Consider the following 22,414-nt stretch of genomic DNA (forward strand, 5'->3'; position numbering starts at 1 on the left):
ACAGAGTGGGAAGGAGGGAGGCTTGGAGAGAGAGGGAGGGAGAGAGGGAGGGAGGGAGGGAGGGAGGGAGGGAGGGAGAGAGAGAGAGAGAGAGAGAGAGAGAGAGAGAGAGGGAGGGAGAGAGAGAGAGAGGGAGAGAGAAAGAGAGAGAGGGAGAGAGAGAGGAAGAGAGTGAGAGAGAGACCGAGAGAGAGAGAGAGAGAGGGAGAGAAGGGAGAGGGAGGGAGAGAGCGAGTGAGAGAGAGGAAGAGGGAGAGAGAGAGAGAGAGAGAGAGAGGGAGGGAAGAGAGAGGGAGAGGGACAGAGAGAGGGAGAGAGAGGGAGAGGGAGAGAGCTCTTTCAGTGGATAGTGCAGAATAGAGGAATGCAGAAAGAGCGGCAGAGCGGGAGTGGGAGGGAGGGAGGGAGTTTACTATTGTAAATGTCTTAAAACATCATTCTAAGACTTTTACAATAGTAAGTGTCGCTGCAGGATGCTGTGGCTCCAGCCAAGCCCTGCATCTGTGAGCTAGCCAGCGCCACAGCAAGCTGTAAGAACCCCCGACCCAAACCCCTTCACAGAAAAACAGCCATAGACCGCCAGGCTGGGTGTGTGTGTGTGAGTGTGTGTGTGTGCTTATCAATGTGTTTCTGTGTGTGTGTGTGTGTGTGTGTGTGTGTGTGTGTGTGTGTGTGTGTGTGTGTGTGTTTGTGTGTGCATATAAATGGTACTATGTGTGCGTTTGTGTGTGTCTGTGTGTCTGTTTCCATTTTTTTGTGTGTGTGTATGTATGTGTCTGATGCTAAATGTGTTTGCTGCTCTAACTTCCATTCCTCATATAGTTTGAGTAACTGCACCTTAAGGTTTACTAAGAAACACACTGCAGGTGTTCAGATGTATGTAAACACATAGATGGTCTGAAAAGACGGCCTGCTGGTCCTCACTCCAGAGATCTCCCAGGCTTCCTTAACCTGGTCGGCTCATCCCGAACCACAACTATGGAACACCTCAGGGTACAGAACACCTCAGCACGCAAGGTTGCTGGCTGCTGCTCTCTGCGTCTTCTAGATAATACATCTACGATCACAAGAGAGCAGTAGAGAGAGAGCAGGAGAAAGAGGAGGAGAAAGCAGGTGAGAGAGGAGGAGAGAGTATGAGAGAGCAGGAGGGAGAGCAGGAGAGAGAGCAGGAGGGGAGGAAAGAGAGAGCAGGAGAAAGAGGAGGAGAGAGCAGGAGAGAGAGGAGGAGAGAGCAGGAGAGAGCAGGATAGAGAGCAGAAGAGCCAGGCTGATGAAGTGATGAACATCAGAGCTAAAGGATGAGGGGAAACAGTCGGTGTTGTTGATGTTGAAGTTGTTGTTGTTGTTGCCGTGTGAGCGGGACAGTTCTCAGCTCAGCTTGCAGCTGGTGTTCAGCTGAAGTATCAACAACTCCACCAGGGCTAGCTGTAGGGGGGGGGAGGGATTTGAGTGCTGATGAGTGTGTGTGTGTTGGGGGGGGGGGGGGGTTGTTGAGTGTGGGTGTGTGGGGGGGGCTGATGAGTGGCACCTCGCTGAACGGTGTGGATGAGTGCGACCGTGTGCATGAGCATAGACTGAGTCACCGCTGCTGAAGAGCCTCAGGATTAAAGGCCTGATTATAACGTATTGTTATTAATGTTAGGTTGTGTGCTCATGTTACGCCTGTGTGTGCCACCGGATGCATGTCGTTTTATGTACCCCAGTTTGTGTTTTGATGTGTGCTTGTGCATAGGTGTGTTTGGCATGTAAATGAGGGTGTGTGTTCCGGTCTATTTCCGAACACATCAAGCAGCCCTCTGCTTTTAGAGAGAGAGACATTTGTGTGCCAGTGTTGCCTCTCTCTCTCTCTCTCTCTCTCTCTCTCTCTCTCTCTCTCTCTCTCTCTCTCTCTCTCTCTCTCTCTCTCTCTCTCCCTTCTCCCTTCACCCTTTCCCTCTTACTCCCCTCTCCCTCCTCCCCCTCTCTCTCTAACTGTCTTGTTTTGGCGAGCCTCCCTTCTATCAAACACTTTTATCTGTTTAGTGGCAGCTGGAAACACCTGCTGCATGAGTTTGTGTTTGTGTGTGTGTTCATGTGCATGTGTGTGTGCTATGCGTGTGTGTGTGTGTGTGTGTGTGTGTGTGTGTGTGTGTGTGTGTGTTGTATTCTCTGATACTGTGTAATAAATGGAAACGTCGAGGGAGTATCTAGATAAATCATCACCAAATGTACTTCATTGCTGAATTATCCAATCTAAATCCAAACCCGGGATGTTAATTGATGAGCTATGAACAATTAGCCCTAATTAATCACTCACTCATCCTCCTTCTCTATGCCATGAGGCCATACGTTCCATATTAGTACTGAGTTCTGAGTGTTTATTCTGCTATCTTCAAAACTCCCCTATAGCAACATGGTAGGTTAGTGCTGACTTAGTTGGTTAGTGAAGTAGTGACATACTGCAGTGACCAACATCTTCATCCCCTGTCAAAAGCTGTCCGACAGTTATTCAGAAAAACGATTAAAAGTAATATTAAAGGTTGGGTATGGGATTTGCGAAACGCCAGCAGATTTTGAAAATACACAACTCAAATGGTCCTACCCCCTCTCCTTCAACGCTGACTCTGACTCCACCCATTCCAAGTACATGGACGCGCAATCATGCACAAGCGCGAATACAGATGCGCGAGATAGCTAGCTCATGTAGCTACCGCAGGGTAACAACAAACAGAAGCTTGCTCTGGGTCACGAGCTTTGAGTACGTGCATGAAGGGGTTACGCGCGGGGAGCGGGGGAGGGGGAGTGCAATACGACCGTTTGATTGACGTACTTACTGTCCAATGCCACTGGTGGTTCTGGAAATCATTGGCTGAGTTTTTCGAGCCCTGCCTGTTCCACAGATGATTGACTTGTTTAATTTTCATGTCAGTACTTCTAACTCAGTGGCTGTAAGTGGGTTATGATAAGGATTTCAAGTAATTTTGCAAAAATTGCCAAAAAAGAGAATTCCATACCCAACCTTCAAATGATAAAAATATAAAAAAGCATAACTGGGATAATACAAAAAAAACATACAATGTATGATATATATTTATAAATACATAGTATATAAGGGATTTCCATGGTTAACCGGTTAACTGATAAGATCTTTAACCGGTAAATACTAACAGTTAAAAATAAATGTATCATCTAAATTTCTCTCAGATGACAGGAGATCCTACATTTTTATTGATATTGATACCATTTTCGAGACTCCTTAACGATCCAAGTCTTTATTGATACCACTATTGATACTTTTCTATTATTTTGTTGAAATAGAACTTGTATTATTGCTTTAATTGCTGATAAGATGATCATAGCTCAAGATAGGACATTAAACAGGTCATAATTCCATCTTTACTATCTATTTTATAATGCTGGGAAAAACAAGTTTTCGCCAAAATGTCAAATTTCTTTTTTTTTGTGTTGCATTTGAAAACATCAATCATATTACTGAGCCGATCTGAACACGTCACATTTGACACTGTTTTTTCTACTTTTTTTTAAGCTAACTAGCTCTATATCCTGCAGATTTTAACATGGATTTAAATACTGGATTACTAAACTGACAGGACTTTCTACACCATCCGGTTGTGTGATTACTACCGCTGCTTTGAATGACTGTTGATGCACGCGGTGCTGACTCCGAGCCCGTCTGCACACCATCTGCAGCAGCAGCAGCTGACAGAGTTTTTGGTTGGACTACTAGACGGATGACAGTGAAGGTACAACACTTTTATATAGGCCTAGGCCTACAGTCGTGGTCGCTCCTCACACTAAAGCTCGCTGTGGGCGTGCATGAACCATGAACCAACCTGCAGGCGGCTGGCTGTTACAGGGTATATGCAGGAATCATAGAGATGAATTTAATGCGTTTCACTACCTTTTTTAGTACCTCCACAATATTTTTTGCTACCAACACGACATCAAGCAGCGGGGCGGGGGGTATGCAAAGCATCACTTACTACTTACTATAAGGTATAAATGTGACACTGCCGCGATCCCTGGCCCTAGTGCTGCTGCTGCTGCTGCTGCTAGGACCGCAAAACAACGACATAGAGAGTAGAGGTCTTCACTCCCTGGGGACGCAACGCAGAATAGTGCAGCGCGGGACAAAAACGTAAAGCTCATTGCGGGTGCGGGCGGGATGATAGAGGTGCATTTGCGGGAGCGGGATGATACACTGCACTCCCACAAATCAAATATGAGGGTAAAGTAAAATATGAAATTATCATGAAGCCCAATAAGCATCAATAAGCCAACTTTTCCAACAACTTTTCCTTCACGGTCGAAGCAGCAGCTGATTCTTTTACCTTTCATTTTTCATTTAGACGTGCTGGTACCGACCTGCAGAGTTTTTATTTTTTTAATATGTGACTGTTTCGTGTTTCAGTTACTGAGGCCTATTTAATGTTTTGTATGGTTGAAAACATGCAGGCTTACCAATAAATATGTTACCAATACTGGTAGCCTAATGAATTATGTGCGCGCTAATTTTTTCCAAGCCTTTCCAGGAGCGGGTGGGAGTGGCACTGTACAAGGCGGGAGCAGGAGTGAATATTGTGTCCCGCGCAGACCTCTAATAGAGAGCTGCTCCCCCTTCACACGAAGCCGCTGCTGGTGAATGCTCGAAGCGTTGTGCGATTTTATCGCTTTAATGCCGTTCCATGTCACATTGATCGTTTTTTTGCACAACGAGCAAAAAGCTTCTCGGTCATTTCCCATCACAGGTTTCAGTCTTTAAATGTCTGGTTGTCAACCCATGTTTGCGGAAACTTGCATTTACCCATTCTCTCATAGAGCTAGAAACTCAGCCGTACAGAACTCTGAGGGGAAAAGGCGGAAAATGTTGCTGGTGTTAAACCGTATTCTGCGACCCACCGAAAAGTGTGACCCAAGGGGGCGCTGTTGCACATTTTCTGCAACATGCACGTGCATTATAATTAAAACATAAGAGTCTGGTGGGTCTTTCTTTTCTTGATACTAACATTAATTCTAAACAGCATTTTACATAGAAGCCTATAATAGGAAATGCTCAAAGGTAAATCAGCGGAATTTAACCATGACTGTAGCTTTTTATGGGTAAAGAAGCAACGGTGAAGGACCCTACTAAACGCCCTATCCATTGTATGGGTCTGTAAAATGCTAATCAAATCAATCAAATGTATTTATTAAGCACCTTTAATAAAAAGGTAATTGGTTGGGGGGAGATCTTATGTTTCATGTATGTTTTTGTCATGCCTGTCTACGCTTCAAACTCGTGCATATTGCAGAAAATATGCAATAGCGCCTCCTTGGGTCACACTTTTCGGTGGGTCGCAGAATTTGGTGTAACACCGCATTCCAACTCTAATGGCTACTCAGTTCAGGTCCTGTTAGCACCGTTTACTGTCTTTTTTAGGCTAGGTGAAGTTAAAACATGCAAACAAAAAAATGGAAACTAATTTTATATTGAGGTGGTGGTGAAAAATGTACTACCAAGTCAAATTGCGTTTGTTACCTTTTACTACCTTTCAATACCGCGCGGACACCCTCTGTTAACAGTGCAACTCCTATGAGTGACGTATTAATCGCGCGACTCAACAAATTCGTTTCCAACGCTTTTAGTAATAGATTTTTAGCGATTTTATCGATTCGTTGTTGCAGCCCTAGTTCAGTCACTGACCCCCCCCCCCCCCCCCCCCTCAAAGGGTTCAGTCACTTCCACCCCTCAGAGGGTTCAATCACTCACCTCCACCCCTCAGAGGGTTCAGTCACTCACCTCCACCCCTCAGATGGTTCAGTCACCTCCCCCAATCAGAGGGATCAGTCACCTCCACCCCTCAGAGGGTTCACTCACCTCCACCCCTCAGAGGGTTCAGTCACCTGCACCCAGTATGCTTATATGGCTTCACATTCAACCGCTTTGAGCGGGACACAGAAAGAACAGGGAAATCAATCAGATTGTGGCCTATGCATGGCTGTAAATGACAGATGGGCAACGAATTTCAAAGTGCGTGAGAGGCACTGCTCACGCTACTATGAAATCATGACAGTGTCGTTTCATCCCCACTATCTTCCCCCTGAATTTCAACAACTGACTGTAATTCTTGTTTATGTCCCTGGCCCTGACAATGCGCTAGCAGCAGAGCGCATTTAGGAATGCTACAACAATCCCATCTCCTGGGCAACTGACCAGCCTGTGTTTTTGCTTGGAGATTTCAACAGCTGTGACGTCATCGCACTTCTCCCAAATTTCAAGCAATATTTGACTTCTCCAACACGTTTGGACAGGACGCTCGATTTATGTCTAGGAAACATTCCTAGTGCATATGTATGAAAGCCCCGCCCTGCCCTTGGGTCGTCAGATCATAATGTAATTTTACTACTGCGTAATTATAGACACAAATTAAAAACACACAAAATCCAGACCAAAACCATCCAGGTCTTGGAGAATGATTCTGTAGAAAGGCTGAGAGGATGTTTTCAGTTTACGGATTTGGGAAAATTCCTCAAAGCATGCAATGGTGACCTAAACATGCTGAATGAATCCATATGTTCCTACCTCTCATTTTGTGCTGATAGTGTTATTCCAACCAAACAGATCAAGCACCATGCCAACAACAAGCAGAGGTAACCAGAGATCTGAAACACTGTCTCAATTTGAAAAAAAGAATTTGGATTCAAGGAGTCAAACAATGTGTCAAAGATCTCACAAGGGAGCTGAAGAAGAAGACCAAGCTTGCCAAGATCAAATACAAGGACAAAATGGAGAAGAAGTTCACCAGTGGAGATGTGAGGGATGCCTGGAAGAGTCTGAACACCATGATGGGCAGAACTCAGGATGCTGCCAAGATACAATGCCCTGACCCTGTTGCCTTTGCTGAAGAACTAAACACCTTCTATGCCAGATTCAACAGCACTGATTCTGTGGAGGATGGGGTCACATACAACTACCCCTCTGAATCCATCTGTGTAGAGGAGAAGAGGGTTGTTTCAATCTTATCCCGTCTCAAGTCTACAAAAGCTGACGGGTATTGAAAGAGTTTGCAACCCAGCTAGGTGGTGTGATGACGCAACTCTTTCAGCTATTTCTGGATGCTAGCTTTGTTCCCAGGGCATGAAAGGAGACTACCATCATTCCTGTTCCTAAAAAGCCTCATGCCAAAGCCCTGAACGATTTCCGACCTGTGGCACTCACCTCTATCCTCTGCAAATGTATGGAGAGAGTTGTTGCAGAGGAACTCACCACCATGGTTGGAGAAAGTCTGGATCCATTGCAGTTTGCCTGTGGAGGATGCCAGTCTAGCTCTCCTGGACACTGTGACAAGGCACCTTGACTCCCAACATTCCTTTGTCAGGAATCAGCCTTCAACCCAGTAAATATCAACACACTTCTACATCGCCTTCAGCAGCTACAAGTCAACCCAAAACTGATGCTCTGGATTAAGGAGTTTTTAATGAACAGACCCCAGCATGTGAGGGTGCATGGTGTGACATCTACCAACACCATTTTAAATACAGGAGTCTCACAGGGATGTGTCTTGTCAACAATTCTATTTTCTATCTACACAAATGAGATCACCTGCAAGATCACTGGACTAAAACTATTATTATTATTATTATTAAAATATGCTGATGACATGGCATTGTTGGCCAACCTGACAGATGAGCAAACCCTGTCCACTTACAGGCAGTATATCAGCACCATGGCCCTGTGGTTCAAGGAGAGCTCACTGCAACTAAACATCAGCAAGACCAAAGAACTGTGTTGCCATAGGTGCTGGGCACCCAAAACCCCACATCCACTCTCCACACCTTTAAGACTGGAGGTGCAAGTGGTTGAACAAGTTAAACATTTCAAGTACCTTGGCACCCAGATTGACCACCGCCTGTCCTTCACCCAGAACGGAGAAGGAGTTTACAAAAAAGCCCAACAACGCATGTGTCTCCTGAGGAAGCTGAAGGGTTCAATGTCAGAAAGGACACTTTATCAACAGTTTATCAGACACTGATCAAATCTGTAATCTCCTTCAACATTACATCTTGGTACAGCTTCCTAACAAGCAGATGCAAGGGAAAACTGGCTAGGATAATTAAGCAGGCAAGCAAGATAACCAGCATCCAACAAAAACAGCTTTCAGACTTGCACACTCAAGCAGTGGAAAGGAAGACCAATTCCATTCTCCTGGATCCTTCCCACCCTCTCTATGGCTGTTTTGAGCTGCTTCCATCAGGCAGAAGATACAGAGTGCCTCTAGCCCAAAAATCTCTCTATACAAAATCATTCATATCCAAGGCAATACACACACACACACACACACACACACACACACACACACAACATACTTCTTACACAAGTGTCGTGTTCTTGTTGAAAGTAGTTCGAAACGGGTTGCTTTTAACTCACTTTATGTGTTAAAGGAGACATATTATGGTAAAGTAAACATAGTATTTGAGTTCCAGAAAACATGTTTTTTAAGCTGTTTGCTGGAAATAGCTTTTAGGAAAAAAATATATTGTCTACCACTATTCCCCTCTGTTTCAGTCCCTTCAGAATACGCTGTTTCTGGTGTCTGTAGCATTGATGCAAATGAGCTGCTGCCCATTGACCAATGCGCTGTCAGACTGAACCACAGCATGGAGGAGAAGGGGTTGTTGCCGTTTGCTGACTCCTGGAGCTCTATATCTATATTATATAATATAGCATAATAATAATATTATATACGCGGGCGGCAGCAGCTCAGGAGGTAGAGCGGGTTGGCTGGTAACCTGAAGGTTGCCGGTCCAATCCCCGGCTCCTCCTTGCTGAGTGTCGAGGTGTCCTTGAGCAAGGCACCTAACCCTGACTGTTAGCTCCCAACGAGCTGGCTGTCGCCTTGCATGGTTGACTCCGCTGTCGGTGTGTGAATGTGTGCGTGAATGGTGAATGTGAGGCAACATTGTAAAGCGCTTTGGGTGGCCGATGGTCAGAAAAGCGCTATATAAATGCAGTCCATTTACATTTATATACGGGTGTTGATATAATCGATCTAATATCACGGCCAAAAGCTATGTGCGCCTCGGATGATATTATGAATAATTAAGACTGTGTCTGACGTCTCTGGTACTTCCACAAGTAAAGACTTGTAGTGGGGGATATCTCGGCAATGGTTGAGAAGAATTGGGGGAAAGGATGCCAAAGTCACTTTGGCATTGACTCTCTGAAGTCCATGAACCGCGACATGGAGAAGAAAAGGATTGTACTCCGGGAGCTGAGCTGCCGGACTGCCTCCGAGCTCCCCGCGCCGGAGCTGCCGGCCGCCGTCGAAGCCGTCCGGCCGCAGTCCGGCAGCTCGGCCGGTGTACTCCGGGAGCTGAACTGGTGCCGAAGCTAGGTGGCAGCTCCAGCGGACTACCAGCTCCGGCGGGCGAGCAGCTCCGGCTGGGGTAGCTCGGCGGCAGTTCGGCAGCTCAGCTCCGGGAGTACAATCCCTTTCTACTCCTCGTGTCTCCTCCTCCCGATTTCCCTTCGGCGGCAGCTCCGGCGGGGTGAGCTCGGCACCAGGGAAAGGGATTGTACTCCCGGAGCTTAGCTGCAGGGCTAGCGCCGAGTTCCACCCGCCGGAGCTGCTCATCCGCTGGTCCACACGATCTTAGCGATGCTCTGATTGGAGGGAAGTTGGGAAGTGGCAGGTAATATTCAAATGTGCTCCTTCCTACGTAGGAGGGGGCGCCGAAACTGACTTACTCGTTTGGTAGCTGGAGGCGGGCTGCTTCCAGAAATGCGTATCTCACTCAAAAAATCATGTACTGACTTATTTCAAAGTTTGTATGCGTGTGGGAGTACCATCTACCCACAACAACACCCCAAATCTCAGGAAAAGTGCTGTTTTCATAATATGTCCCCTTTAAAGTATTTTGGTATGGTAACTATGAAGCAAAAGGGAGGGAATTGTATCTAACACTCGGAGAGAGAAATACTGTAGAGCTACTTCAAGCCCCGGGGTCCGCCTATGATTCTCCGCCCTCTTCTGGCTCCGGGCGCTGCGAATTAATCAAGTAGGCGTGGCCTATGTGAAGTAGGAGTGGTCTATGCGAAGTGTGCGTGGCCTATGTGACGTCTTAGCTGCGGCTTCCGCGTCTGTCTTAAAGATGCTGCCTTCTGTGGCTGTGTGTAGTAATGACAGCTTGTGTGCTTAATTTACTTAACACAAGCACCACATACACACAATTAGAGAACAGACTGCCTTCAATCAAAGACAATTTTCTAATATGGCAACATGTTGGACAAATAAAGCTTTTGAACTCTGAACCCCTCAGAGGGTTCAGTCACCTCCACCCCTCAGAGGGTTCAGTCACCTCCACCCCTCAGAGGGTTAAGTCACCTCGACCCCTCAGACGGTTCAGTCAACCCCTACCCTCAGGACAACCCCAGCATCTCCACCCGGAGCAGAGAACCTCTCTGATGACACGTCAGGGGCACGCTCCTCGAGTGTCATTGTAGTTGTGTTAGGCCACAGTAGTGTGTGTGAGAGACTCAGTAAATCAGTACCTCTATACAGAGAGACGCAGTAAGTCAATACCTCTATACAGAGAGACCGAGTAAGTCAGTACCTCTATACAGAGATGCGCAGTGCATCAGAAAATCTATACAGAGAGACTCAGTACATCAGAGGTGGAGAGGGAGGGGGGGCGGGGGATGGAGAGGGAGGGGGGGATTGTCTAGGAGACTTTGGGGGGGGAAGAGGAGGCTCACCCGGACATGACGATGAAGAAGTCAAGCCGGTTCCACGTGTCGCCGAGGTAACAGCGCTGACCGAAGATCCCGAGGGCCACCATCTTCACCACCATCTCCAGAGCGAAGAAGACGTAGATGAAGGCATCAAAGGCCTACAGCAGGAGGAGGAGGAGGAGAGCATGAATGGACTGCATAATTTACATTCATGGCATTTGGCGGACGCTTTTATCCAAAGCGACTTACAATAAGTCCAAGAAGAGTGCAAGAGTGCAGGCAGAAGTGCAAAGCACTAACCATCAATAGGTTAACGCATCCCCAGTAAACAGAGATAGCTAGGATAAGAAGCTACACCATGCTAAGTACTGTAATTATGTGACAGGACGTGCAACATACAATAAGAGGGTAAGAGGGGAGGGGGGGTAAGGGAGGCGGCTATGCAGAGTCCAGGTGAACTCTGAACAGGTGAGTCTTGAGCCGTAGCGGTAGCTGGTGAGCGCCTCTGCGCTCCAGACATTGTCGGGGCGCTCGTTCAACCACTGCGGTGCCAAAACCGAGGATAGTTGAGACTTTAATGATCGCCTCCTCTTAGCGATGGCGGTCACAACATCAATGTCTGTTCCTCCCTCCGCATCATTTAGTCCCACTCTAATGAAGAGGGAGATGGCGACCGATCTCAGCGAGAATCTGACAGGAGGTTCTCAGCCAACACCCGATTCTATTCCCGGAGAACACAAAGATACAAGGGAGGTATTTGTGTCCTCAAAGCTCCAACCTCAAAGTCAAGCTTCCGCGAACAGACTTCCAGACGGTTTAGCACCTTCTATTCACAGCAGGGTGCTTTACACCCTCACAGAGACCTCACACTCACAGAGATCACATGATATATCACATTAGCCCCCATGTTGAAACCACCTTTCTAATTGTGTTGCTAATGAGATGATAAACAACTCCAGTGTGACATATCAGTGTGTCTCATTGCTACAACCTTTGACACTTGTTTTACTGAGTGTGAACTATGCGTGTGTGTGCTGCGATATCCGTGTCCGTATCCGAGTCATATTAACCCTCAAAAAGTAATTAATCAACACAGATTCATGGACTCCATATAGAGAGATAGCACTGAAATAGAGAGCTATATAAAGAAATAGTTTCTGTTTCTGTCTGAGGTTGTAGACCTCAACGTCTTGCTGTGATTGGCTCTCGCTCTTACACATCGGTTCTGTTGACACTGCCTTTGATTGGTCCAGTGACCTTTCACTGCTAGGTTGACTCTCATGGCATTTATTGAAGTGCTGTTGTGTGTGTGTGTGTGTGTGTGTGTGTGTGTGTGTGTGTGTGTGTGTGTGTGTGTGTGTGTGTGTGTGTGTGTGTGTGTATGCGTGTGCGTGTGCATGTGCAAGCCTGCGTGTGCTTTATATAATACGATACATGTTTTTAGCTCTAAAACTTGACTTACTCACAGCACCATGAGCACCCCTCAGCAGGGAGGGCACCCGGTGGGAGCAAACCCCCTAACCCTGGCTCTGGAAACAACACACTACAAACGGACCTGGGGTGTGTGTGGCTGTGTGTGCGTGTTTGTGTGAGTGTGTATGTGTGACTGTGTGTGCGTGGCTAAGTGTGCGTGCGTGCGTGAGTATGTGTGACTGTGTGTATGACTTTGTGTATGTGTATGTGTGACTGTGTGTGTGGCTGTGTGTGCGTGTGTGTGACTGTGTGTGTGTGGCTGGGTGCGTGTGACTTTGTGTGTTCGACTGTGTGTGTGTGTGTTACTGAGTGTGCGTGACTGTGTGTGCGTGACTTTGTATGTGTGATTGTTTGTGTGTGTGTTACGGGTGTGTCTGATTGTGTGTGTGCGACCCTGTGTTTTTGACGGGTGTGCACGACTGTTTGTGTGCATGCGATGGGTTTTGTAAGCCTGGATCACATTTATAGACACGGCATATTGTGCACATCATGAAAGCACCCACTCACACTAGTGGATCTGAAGAGGAGATGGAAATAAAGACCTGGATGGGAGGGATTACGAGACTGTGTGGAGGAACTGAGGACAGAGAGAGAGAGAGAGAAATTGAGAGAGAGAGTGATACAGAGAGATACAGAGAGATACAGAGAGAGAGGGGGAGAGAGAGAGAGAGAGAGAGAGAGAGAGAGAGAGAGAGATTGCATGGAGCTGAACGCTAGGTAAAGCGCGAGAGAAGAACTGTGGGAGAGAAAGAGAATGTGATGAGAGAAAGAAGCGAGAGAGTGAGGGGAAGAGAGAGAGAGAGAGAGAGAGAGACAGAGAGAGAGACAGAGAGAGAGAGAGAGCATGAGTGGCATGGTAAAGAGTTGGAAAAGTGAGCAAGGAGTTGCAAGGTAGAGAGTTGGAAAAAGAGAGGAACAGAGGCCGATAGAGAGAAAGATAGAGTGGGAGAGGAGCGAGAGACTGAGCTAGAAATAGAAGGAGCGAGAGAGAGATAAGGGACGAGTGACAGAGAGGGAGAGAAAGCCATTTTTTCTGCCACATCATGTCTGCATTGTTATGTTCAGATCACTAGCTAAACCCTCCCCATATATATTTTTAGAACGAGTTACTCGCATAGATACCGCCGACACCCCCTCCCCCCTGCCCGTCCCCCCATCGCCTCACTTCCCCTCGCATCGTCGGCGCATCACCCGCCCACCCTCCCTCCCTCCCACCCCTCTCTCTCCCCCCTCTCTCCCCCCACACAACCAGAATCCTCGACTGCACTTAGTCCCTTATTAGAAATTCCTGTCTGCCTGTCTGCTGTTCTCTAAGGGACTTCTCAGGGCGTTCAGAAATAAGAGAACCCAGCGCGGAGAAGCTAATTACTACAGCTAGCATCATGCCAGCAGCAGAGAGCTGGGCTCTGGGTGCGGTAGCATGTAGCAGCATCGTGTGTGTTAAATTAGTGTCGCATTATGTGTACACGCAAACAGACATTAAGATGAGGAAAGGAAGAGCCCGTCAGCATTATTTCATACAGTAACACAAACACACACACACATACACACACACACACTCACACACACACACACACACACACACACACACACACACACACACACACACACACACACACACACACACATACACATACTCACACACACATCAATGTCTTTAAAGAGAACTAATCTGGGTGAGTCACACTGCCGGTTCAATGCAGAGAATTGATTAAGAATTTGTTGTGCCACCAGAATCAAAGTAATTTTGCCGGCTTCCAGTCAAAAACAATAACCAACAGCCACCCAAAAACAATAACCAACCCCAATAAAAATAAGCAGCCACTTATTGACTCTAGATATTAACAACAGAGGTACTTCGATTCCAAATAATCTGCCTTATGGTTTCAAGACAAACACAGACGTACAGAACAGACTTAATCTGCTATACTGCACAGCTTTAGAATGAGCAGGTAAGACAGTTGATTCAGATGCAGGTCTTTACAGTTTTTTTCCATCGCTAACGAGCGCTTACCTATACTTAAAATACTTTTTCTAAACTCTTAACACAGACTTACACCTACAAAACACAATTGGCCAAATAGATAATTTTCTTCTCAAAAGCACATTTTGTTAACTATATACTAACTCTTCATTTCAAAATAGAAGACATCTTTCTCTGCACACACTAACTTTACCAAAACACTGGACATCTGACTCAAAAGGAAATTATTCTTTCAAAGAATAACTCTTGTTTTCACTTCACAAGGAACATGCAGCCAATCAAAGTACACCAGGTTTCAAAATACTGGCTATTGTGGACATTACAAAAACTGCATAGACTTTTATGTTTCAGTTTTACAGGTATTTGCATGCAAAACATGCAATCCACTGTTTTTTACGCCAAATTTTTTGGTTGGGAACTGTACTGTATATCCACATGTAATGTTCACATTCAAAAGCATTCCAGTTAAAAGCGAATCAGTTTTTTTTTCTTTACTGTTTACTACAGGAGGTATAGTAGAAATACTGTTTACAGTATGATACAACAGAAAACGTTTTACAATATTGTTTACTGTAAAGTTAACAAAATATCCATGAACAAAAAAGCAACAGCAAAATGCCCAGTAAAAAGGGAGAACTAAAAAAAAGCACAAAATTCCTTTATCTAATCCCTGCGATCTTCAGGGTTAGGCCACAAGTTTTCATCCACATCGCATCTGATGTTATCCAAGGCGATACACCTTGGATAAAACCGCTTGGAATGCCTGATCCACCCTTGACAATCATCAACTGTGATGTCCCTGCAGCCAGCATCCATGGCTTCAAGGAGGGACAACTGGTCATGTGGCTGATGGAAATAGACTTTCCACCTCCATGTAGAAAAGAACTCCTCTATGGGGTTGAGGAAAGGTGAATATGGTGGAAGAAATAGAAGAATCAGTCTTGGGTGGACCTCAAACCATGCTGTAACTGCTTGTGAGTGATGGAAGGCCACGTTGTCCCAGGTGATAACGAAGGTCCTCCTGTTTTCACCCTCCTGATCCTGCTCTGGAACCAGGCGCTGGTGGAGATCATCGAGAAAAGCAAGGAGGCGCTCGGTGTTGTAAGGTCCAACCTGACATTTGTGGAGGAGTGATCCTGCATTTGAAATTGCCGCACACATAGTGATATTTGCCCCTCTCTGTCCAGGAACATCAACTGTGGCCCTTTTTCCAATGACATTTCTTCCACGTCGACGCCTTTTGGCCAGATTAAATCCTGCCTCATCCACGTATACGAATTCATGAGGGGCCTGGTTGGCCTCTAATTCCATAACTCTCTGAAACAAAATTTATGTAAATCATGCCATTATAGTACTATATACCATACAGTACTGTAACCTATTACTGAGTAGGTTACCTACTTGAAAAGTGCAAAGCTTATAGAACTGTACATTGAATTGAATATACACACTATACCTGGACATATTGTTGTCGTAGCACCTTGACTCGCTCACTGTTCCTCTCAAAGGGAACAGTGTAGAGCTGTTTTATCCGCACTCTGTGTTTGGACAATGTCCGCGTAATGGTTGCGAGGCTGATGCTATTGATATTTTGAAATATCTCTTGGTCCTCCAAAATTCTGCTTTGAATCTCATGCAGTTTAATTGCGTTATTTGCAACAACCATATCTACTATGGCAAGCTCTTGTTGATGATTAAGGAGCTTACCTCTTCCCCCAGAGGGAGGAAGACGTTGCATTCTTTTGAGGGACAAAAAAAATCAACATATGCATTACTGTATGGCCTCATTGACATGTCAAGTGAGAATAGAAACAATCCATGTAAAATGCAAACTTACCTGTTGGTTTGTTGAAAGATGCGTATAATTGACGCAACCGTTGACCGCCCCAAATTGGGCTGTACTCTTTCACCAGCCTCCCTTAGTGAAAGACCGTGGTTTATCACATGGTCAATGATAGTGACACGAATTCCATCACTCACCACTGCCCTTGTAGCCCTTAGAATGCCACCACCACGCATTCTTATACCTCTACCTTGCCCTCTCCTTAGGCCTGCTCTTCTCCCTGGACCTGCTCCTCTCACTACTCCTGCTCCTCTCACTTCTCCTGCTCCTCTCACTACTCCTGCTCCTCTCACTGCTCCTGCTCCTCTCACTACTCCTGCTCCTCTCACTTCTCCTGCTCCTCTCACTACTCCTGCTCCTCTCACTACTCCTGCTCCTCTCACTACTACACCTCTCACTGCTCCTCTCACTGGGCCTGCTCTTCTCCCTGGGCCCCTGATATTACTGTATTACAGAAGTAGAGGTTTTTATACTGTATCTAAGGTTTGGAATATTGTGTTTGCAATTGTGGGATGTTGTGTTGTGTTAACATTTGTAAATAATACAAAAACAATCCATAATTTTGTTTGGAGGTATAGCTTGTCTGTTAAGAAAATGTAAGCATTATATAAATGTGTTCACTGACTGCATATTGTGTGAAAACAACATGAAATGTGTGAATGGTATGGCCACAAAGGACCGATGTTGTGCTAATCGTGTTTAGAGTTTTGAAAATGTGACTACTGTTTAGAAAAACGCTTGTTATCGACTGAAAAAAACTGTAAAGAGCAGGTAGGGGTTAGACAGTTGATTGAGTTGCAGGTCTTTAAGGAGTAAATAGGGGTTAGACATTGGATTAAGATGAGGGTCTTTAAGGAACAGGTAGGGGTTAGCAGTGGATTGAGATGCAGGTCTTTAAGGAGCAGGTAGGGTGTTAGACAGTGGATTGAGATGCAGGTGTTGGATACTTTGAGGAAGGAACACAGAACCCCTTAGCTGAGAATTAAAACCTAAAAATGAGAATTAAAACCCCTTACTATACACACAATATTCACCTGCCTCTGGGTGAACTTATATTTAAATATGTATCCATCCAGTATAGAGGTATAGGTGAGAAGGACTTTGCAGACAGAAGTATTGGCCTATTGTAAAGGCTGTTCTAATAGCAGCAAAGGGCTCAGATGTAGGCAGACGGTTCCAGTTAAAACATCCTATCTAATAAAACTTTCAGGTTGTTCTAGAGCTGATCATCACAGAGATGCTCTCACTCGTTTGTTGGGGGGGGGAGGTGTTGCATTATTTAAGCAGCAGGATGACCACATTAGCTCCAAGTTCCTGTAAACGCAGCCAGCCGTACTGTGTGCACCTCGTTCTGGCCGCACGCGTCAGTAGAGTGGTCCACGCAGCAGAACAAGAGCACCAGGTGAGGACTAGTACCGGACCATATGAGGACTAGTACCAGACCAGGTGAGGACTAGTACCATAACAGGTGAGGACTAGTACCAGACCACCAGGTGAGGACTAGTACCAGAGCACCAGGTGAGGACTAGTACCATACCAGGTGAGGACTAGTACCATACCAGGTGAGGACTAGTACCATACCAGGTGAGGACTAGTACCAGACCAGGTGAGGACTAGTACCAGACCACCAGGTGAGGACTAGTACCAGACCAGGTGAGGACTAGTACCAGACCACCAGATGAGGACTAGTACCAGACCACCAGATGAGGACTAGTACCAGACCACCAGGAGAGGACTAGTATCAGACCACCAGATGAGGACTAGTACCAGACCACCAGGTGAGGACTAGTATCACACCACCAGGTGAGGACTAGTACCAGACCAGGTGAGGACTAGTACCAGACCAGGTGCCGACTAGTACCAGACCAGGTGCCGACTAGTACCAGAACACCAGGTGAAGACTAGTACCCGACCAGGTGAGGACTAGCAGCAGATCAGGGGCCGACTAGTGCCAGACCAGGTGAGGACCAGTACCAGACCACCAGGTGAGGACTAGTACCAGACCACGTGAGCAAGTTAGTGTTGTTCTGTCAGGCTTTGAGGGAGTTTCATCACAGTGAATGTTGCTACAGGTCATTAACGATGGTGGGTTTCTGTTCGACACCGCCTACAGATGAGGCTGTTAACATGGGGATGGAACCCAGAAGGTTTGGGGGGGGAGTGGACCCCCTCATGGTGCAGAGGGATGAGGACTGGGACGGGCCAGCGTGGGCATCCACAGCATCACTCACAGTACGTTCAGACATTCTGGGGTGTTTGGAAAAGGTTGGAGAAAAACAAACTTTTCTGTGTCACATGACAGACCGATGCTAAAGACCCTTTCATTTATTTTCCTTTAGCACATTAAGCCTCCATCATCCCCATTGGAGAGGAATTATACCTTTTTTGGTGCAAAATACCCCTGATTATTTCTGACATTTTGACACAGACACGCACACACCTACGGACAAACACGCCTACAAACACGCACGCAAACACACACGCACACACACAAACACACACACACACACACACACACACACACACACACACACACACACACACACACACACAGAAACAGAAACCCAGAGATAGAAACCGACAGACGAACACACGTCTGTCCGACAGATGAGCGCTACACGTGTGTGCGAGGGCGTCCGGGGATGGGTCGGATCAGATGACGATCACATGTTCACATGATGTCTTCATGCATAATGCAGGCTGGCGTGCAGACACAGCCAAGAAGTAAGGCCATGTTCCCAGCATCCCTGGGTGGGGGGTGAGTGTGTGTGGGTGTGTGTCTGTTTGTGTCGGTGTGTCAGTGTGTGAGTGTGTGTGTCTATGTGTTTCTGTGTCTGTTTTTCACTTTGTGTCTGATTGTGTCTCTGTTTGTGTGTGGGTGTGGAATGTTGTGTGTTCGATAACAGACTCAGATTGTGTGAGTGTGATGCTTCTGCCATGAAAAGTGATGACTGCGTGTGTGAGCGTGTTTATGTTTTTAGACACTGTGTGTGTGTGTGTGTGTGTGTGTGTGTGTGTGTGTGTGTGTGTGTGTGTGTGTGTGTGTGTGTGTGTGTGTGTGTGTGTGTGTGTGGTTGAATGTGTGTGTGTGTGATTATGTCTCTGTGTGTGTGTGCTTGTCCTTGCTGTGGAAATGGGATGGTATTTGACAGGAAATCTCACCGGATATAAAACATTATATTAGGCCAAGGCAATGCCAGAGGTCATTTGTAGCATGTCACAAAAACACTGAAGCTCAGAGATACACACATACACAAAACATTCACACATACACACACATACACACATGGGTTATGGTGTGCCTGTGTGTGTGTGTGTGTGTGTGTGTGTGTGTGTGTGTGTGTGTGTGTGTGTGTGTGTGTGTGTGTGTGTGTGTGTGTGTGTGTGTGTGTGAGTGAGTCAGTCAGTTTGTACACAAGCATCAGTTTTTTTCAGAATGTGTGTGCATTATTTTGCTGCATTTATCTGTGTGTGTGTGTGTGTGTGTATTTTAGTCCCAATATTATATATACAGGGTTATATATATATAATAACAGAGAACACCACCACCCCCAGCCTCTCAGACAGAGCACATCACGACCTGACGGAGGGGCTGTGGTTCTTCCCCAGTGCTCCCAGTCTGTTGACGGGCAGAACGTTCCAGACAGTCCTCTGGAGGGTGGTTGTGTGATGCTCCGCCCAGCACAGACACAGCTCAGCACTGACAGAGGAGAGAGTTTGGCTCCTTAAAACACCACCCAGAATCAGAATCAGAATCAGAATCAGAAATCAACCCTACCCAAAGCGGTGACACCAGAGGCAGAAACAGAAACAGGCTGTCTAGTTTCTCTCTGGAGCACCATCAAGGAAGAGGGCGTCTGCCTCTGCTTCCCCCTCCGCCTCTACCTCTACCTACTCCTCCACCTCCGCCTCCACCTCCACCTCCTCCTCCACCTCCACCTCCGCCTCCGCCCAAATGTTCTGGGTTCGGTCCCCGTTTCGGAGTCCAATCATTGGTGTCTGAATTAGTTAATGGCGGGTAACACACAAACGTGTGTGTGGGTGTCCCTCTTCACAGTGTGTGAGCCTCTCTCTCTCATTCAACATTCATGGCGACAGAATCAGTGCTCCTGCTTTATTATATTTCCGAGGCCTATAAGAGCCCACTGGCCACACTTCTACTCTGTTAGCCCCCTGTCGACAACCCCCCCCCCCCCCCCCCCTCACCCTCCTGCCCCCGGTTACCATTAGCAACCGCCAGAAGAGCACAAGTCTCCCGCCGCTACTCTGGGAGGGGATTGGCTGGTTAACATGAACAGAGGAGAGAGAGAGAGAGAGAGAGAGAGAGAGAGAGAGAGAGAGAGAGAGAGAGGGAGAGGGAGAGGAGGAGGAGAGAGGGGAAAGGAGTTGAGAAGTGTTGGAGAGGAAAGGTAGATAGAGAGGGGGAGGATGAGGAAGAGAGAGAGGATTTGAAAGACGTGGGGAAAGGGAGTGGAGGGAAGACGAGAGGCAGGAAGATCATTTGAGAGAGAAGAGTAGAGGAGTTGAGAGCAGAGGAGAGGAGAGGGGAGGAGAGGAGAAGAGAGGATGGGAAGAGAGGAGAGGGGAGAAGAGAGGAGAGGGAAGGAGAGGAGAGGGAGGAGAGGGAAGGAGACGGGAGGAGAGGAGAGGGAGGAGAGGGAAGGAGAGGGGAGGAGAGGAGAGGGAGGAGGGGAGGAGAGGGCAGGAGATAAAAGGGGAATTGAACATTGCTTTGATTCTATAAGCATCTTATCACACAGCGGTATGTATAATGCTGTAGGTTCTGCTTTAACTGACTCTTAACCTTCAGTGTTCCTGAACTCCGAGCGCTCAGCAGACAGAGAACCTTCCAGGGTTTGTCCTGCCTGACGACCGACTGTCAGACCCATCACGTCCATGCGGCCGATTGGATGTAATCCTCTAAAACCGTGACAAGCTTTATGTCACAGTTTTAGAGCATTCATAATTAATGTAAAGTCTCTGAAGAACTCATTACTTTGTCAATGACTTATGAATACCAGCGGCGATAAAGAGATTCAAATTAACGACGAACCCAAAGTGTTCAGATTAGATGAAGACAGACAGACAGACAGACAGACAGACAGACAGACAGACAGACAGACAGACATCAGCATCAGACCCTAGACACCCCCCCCCGTACCTGCAGTATCTGGCAGCGGTCGGAGGTGCAGTGGATGTTCTCGCAGGGCTGATACATCCCCAGGGTGACGCAGTTGAGCAGGATCACCATGATGCTGATCCTCTCGAACCACGTGGACACAGGCTGGGAGTCAAGGAACAGAACCTGGGGGCCACCGGCCATGTTGGCTCCAACACCGCTTCACACACATCAAAAGGTGCCAGCACATCATAAGGTTTTTAAAAGCTACGAGGGACCATGCATGATATGAGATGTGATGAAATGAATGAGTTCATCTTCCCAAACTCATAAATCTCTTTAGACAGCGGTGAAGCAAAAGGTCAAGAGACGCCGTGGAGTTGACTTCCTGTAGAGAGGAGAAACTTCCTGTTCAGAAATAGAAAACATAGACATTACCTTACCTTCATCATCTCAATGTCAATAAAAAACGCAAAAGTCTTTTCTTAGAAATAATAACTTAAAATACAACACAAAATGTTCTTTTTGTCTGTTATTGACCACATGTCTGATACTACATCGGAAAGAAGAGACCGTGTGGATCAGATCCAACCCGCAGATAGCAGCCTTCACTGGTTCCTCTGGCTCACTCACAGCAGCTGCTCAGAGCACGCTAAAGAACAGAGCGGAACTCAGAGCTGAACACAGAGCTGAACACAGAGCTGAACATAGAGCTGAACACAGAGCTGAACAAAGAGCTGAACACTGAGCTGAACTCAGAGCTGAACAAAAAGCGGAACACTGAGCTGAACTCAGAGCGGAACACAGAGCTGAACACAGAGCTGAACAGAGCGGAACAGAGAGCGGAACACAGAGCTGAACTCAGAGGTGAACAGAGCGGAACACAGAGCTGACAGGCTGCTCCTCTCACTCCTCCATCATGAGAGGAAGGAAAAAGAGGGAGATATTGAGGATGATAGGTGTTAGGAAGAGTGATAGAGAGAGAGAGAGAGAGAGAGAGAGAGAGAGAGAGAGAGAGAGAGAGAGAGAGAGAGAGAGAGAGAGGGAAAAGGCAGGCTGGGGAGTGGGTATCAGCGTTACGTGTCGGAGGTCTTCAGACGTCAGGCGGTTTGGGAAACTTCTCCCGATCCTCCAGGAGATACAGGGACCAATGAAAACTGACCCACAGTGACCACACACTGTCACATACAAACACACACACAGACAAACACACACCGTCACACACACAGGAAAACACACACAGCTCAAAGTCCCTCTGTCAATATATAATTGTCTGCTCTGTCT

General features: G+C 46.8%; 1 protein-coding gene across 1 annotated transcript in view; it reads right to left on the reverse strand.

Annotated features, from left to right (window-relative positions):
- The window catches only part of LOC115556964 (voltage-dependent T-type calcium channel subunit alpha-1I-like), a 204,845-nt gene extending 182,745 nt beyond the window's left edge, over window positions 1-22,100 (reverse strand). The window contains 2 exon segments of the mRNA XM_030374435.1: window positions 10,736-10,869; window positions 21,173-22,100. Of these exon segments, the coding sequence (XP_030230295.1) occupies window positions 10,736-10,869; window positions 21,173-21,334 (296 nt within the window). The 5' untranslated portion in view covers window positions 21,335-22,100.
- Window positions 22,101-22,414: the final 314 nt, after the last annotated feature.

The sequence above is a fragment of the Gadus morhua genome, chromosome 2, assembly GCF_902167405.1.
Source record: "Gadus morhua chromosome 2, gadMor3.0, whole genome shotgun sequence".
Lineage (NCBI taxonomy): Eukaryota > Metazoa > Chordata > Actinopteri > Gadiformes > Gadidae > Gadus > Gadus morhua.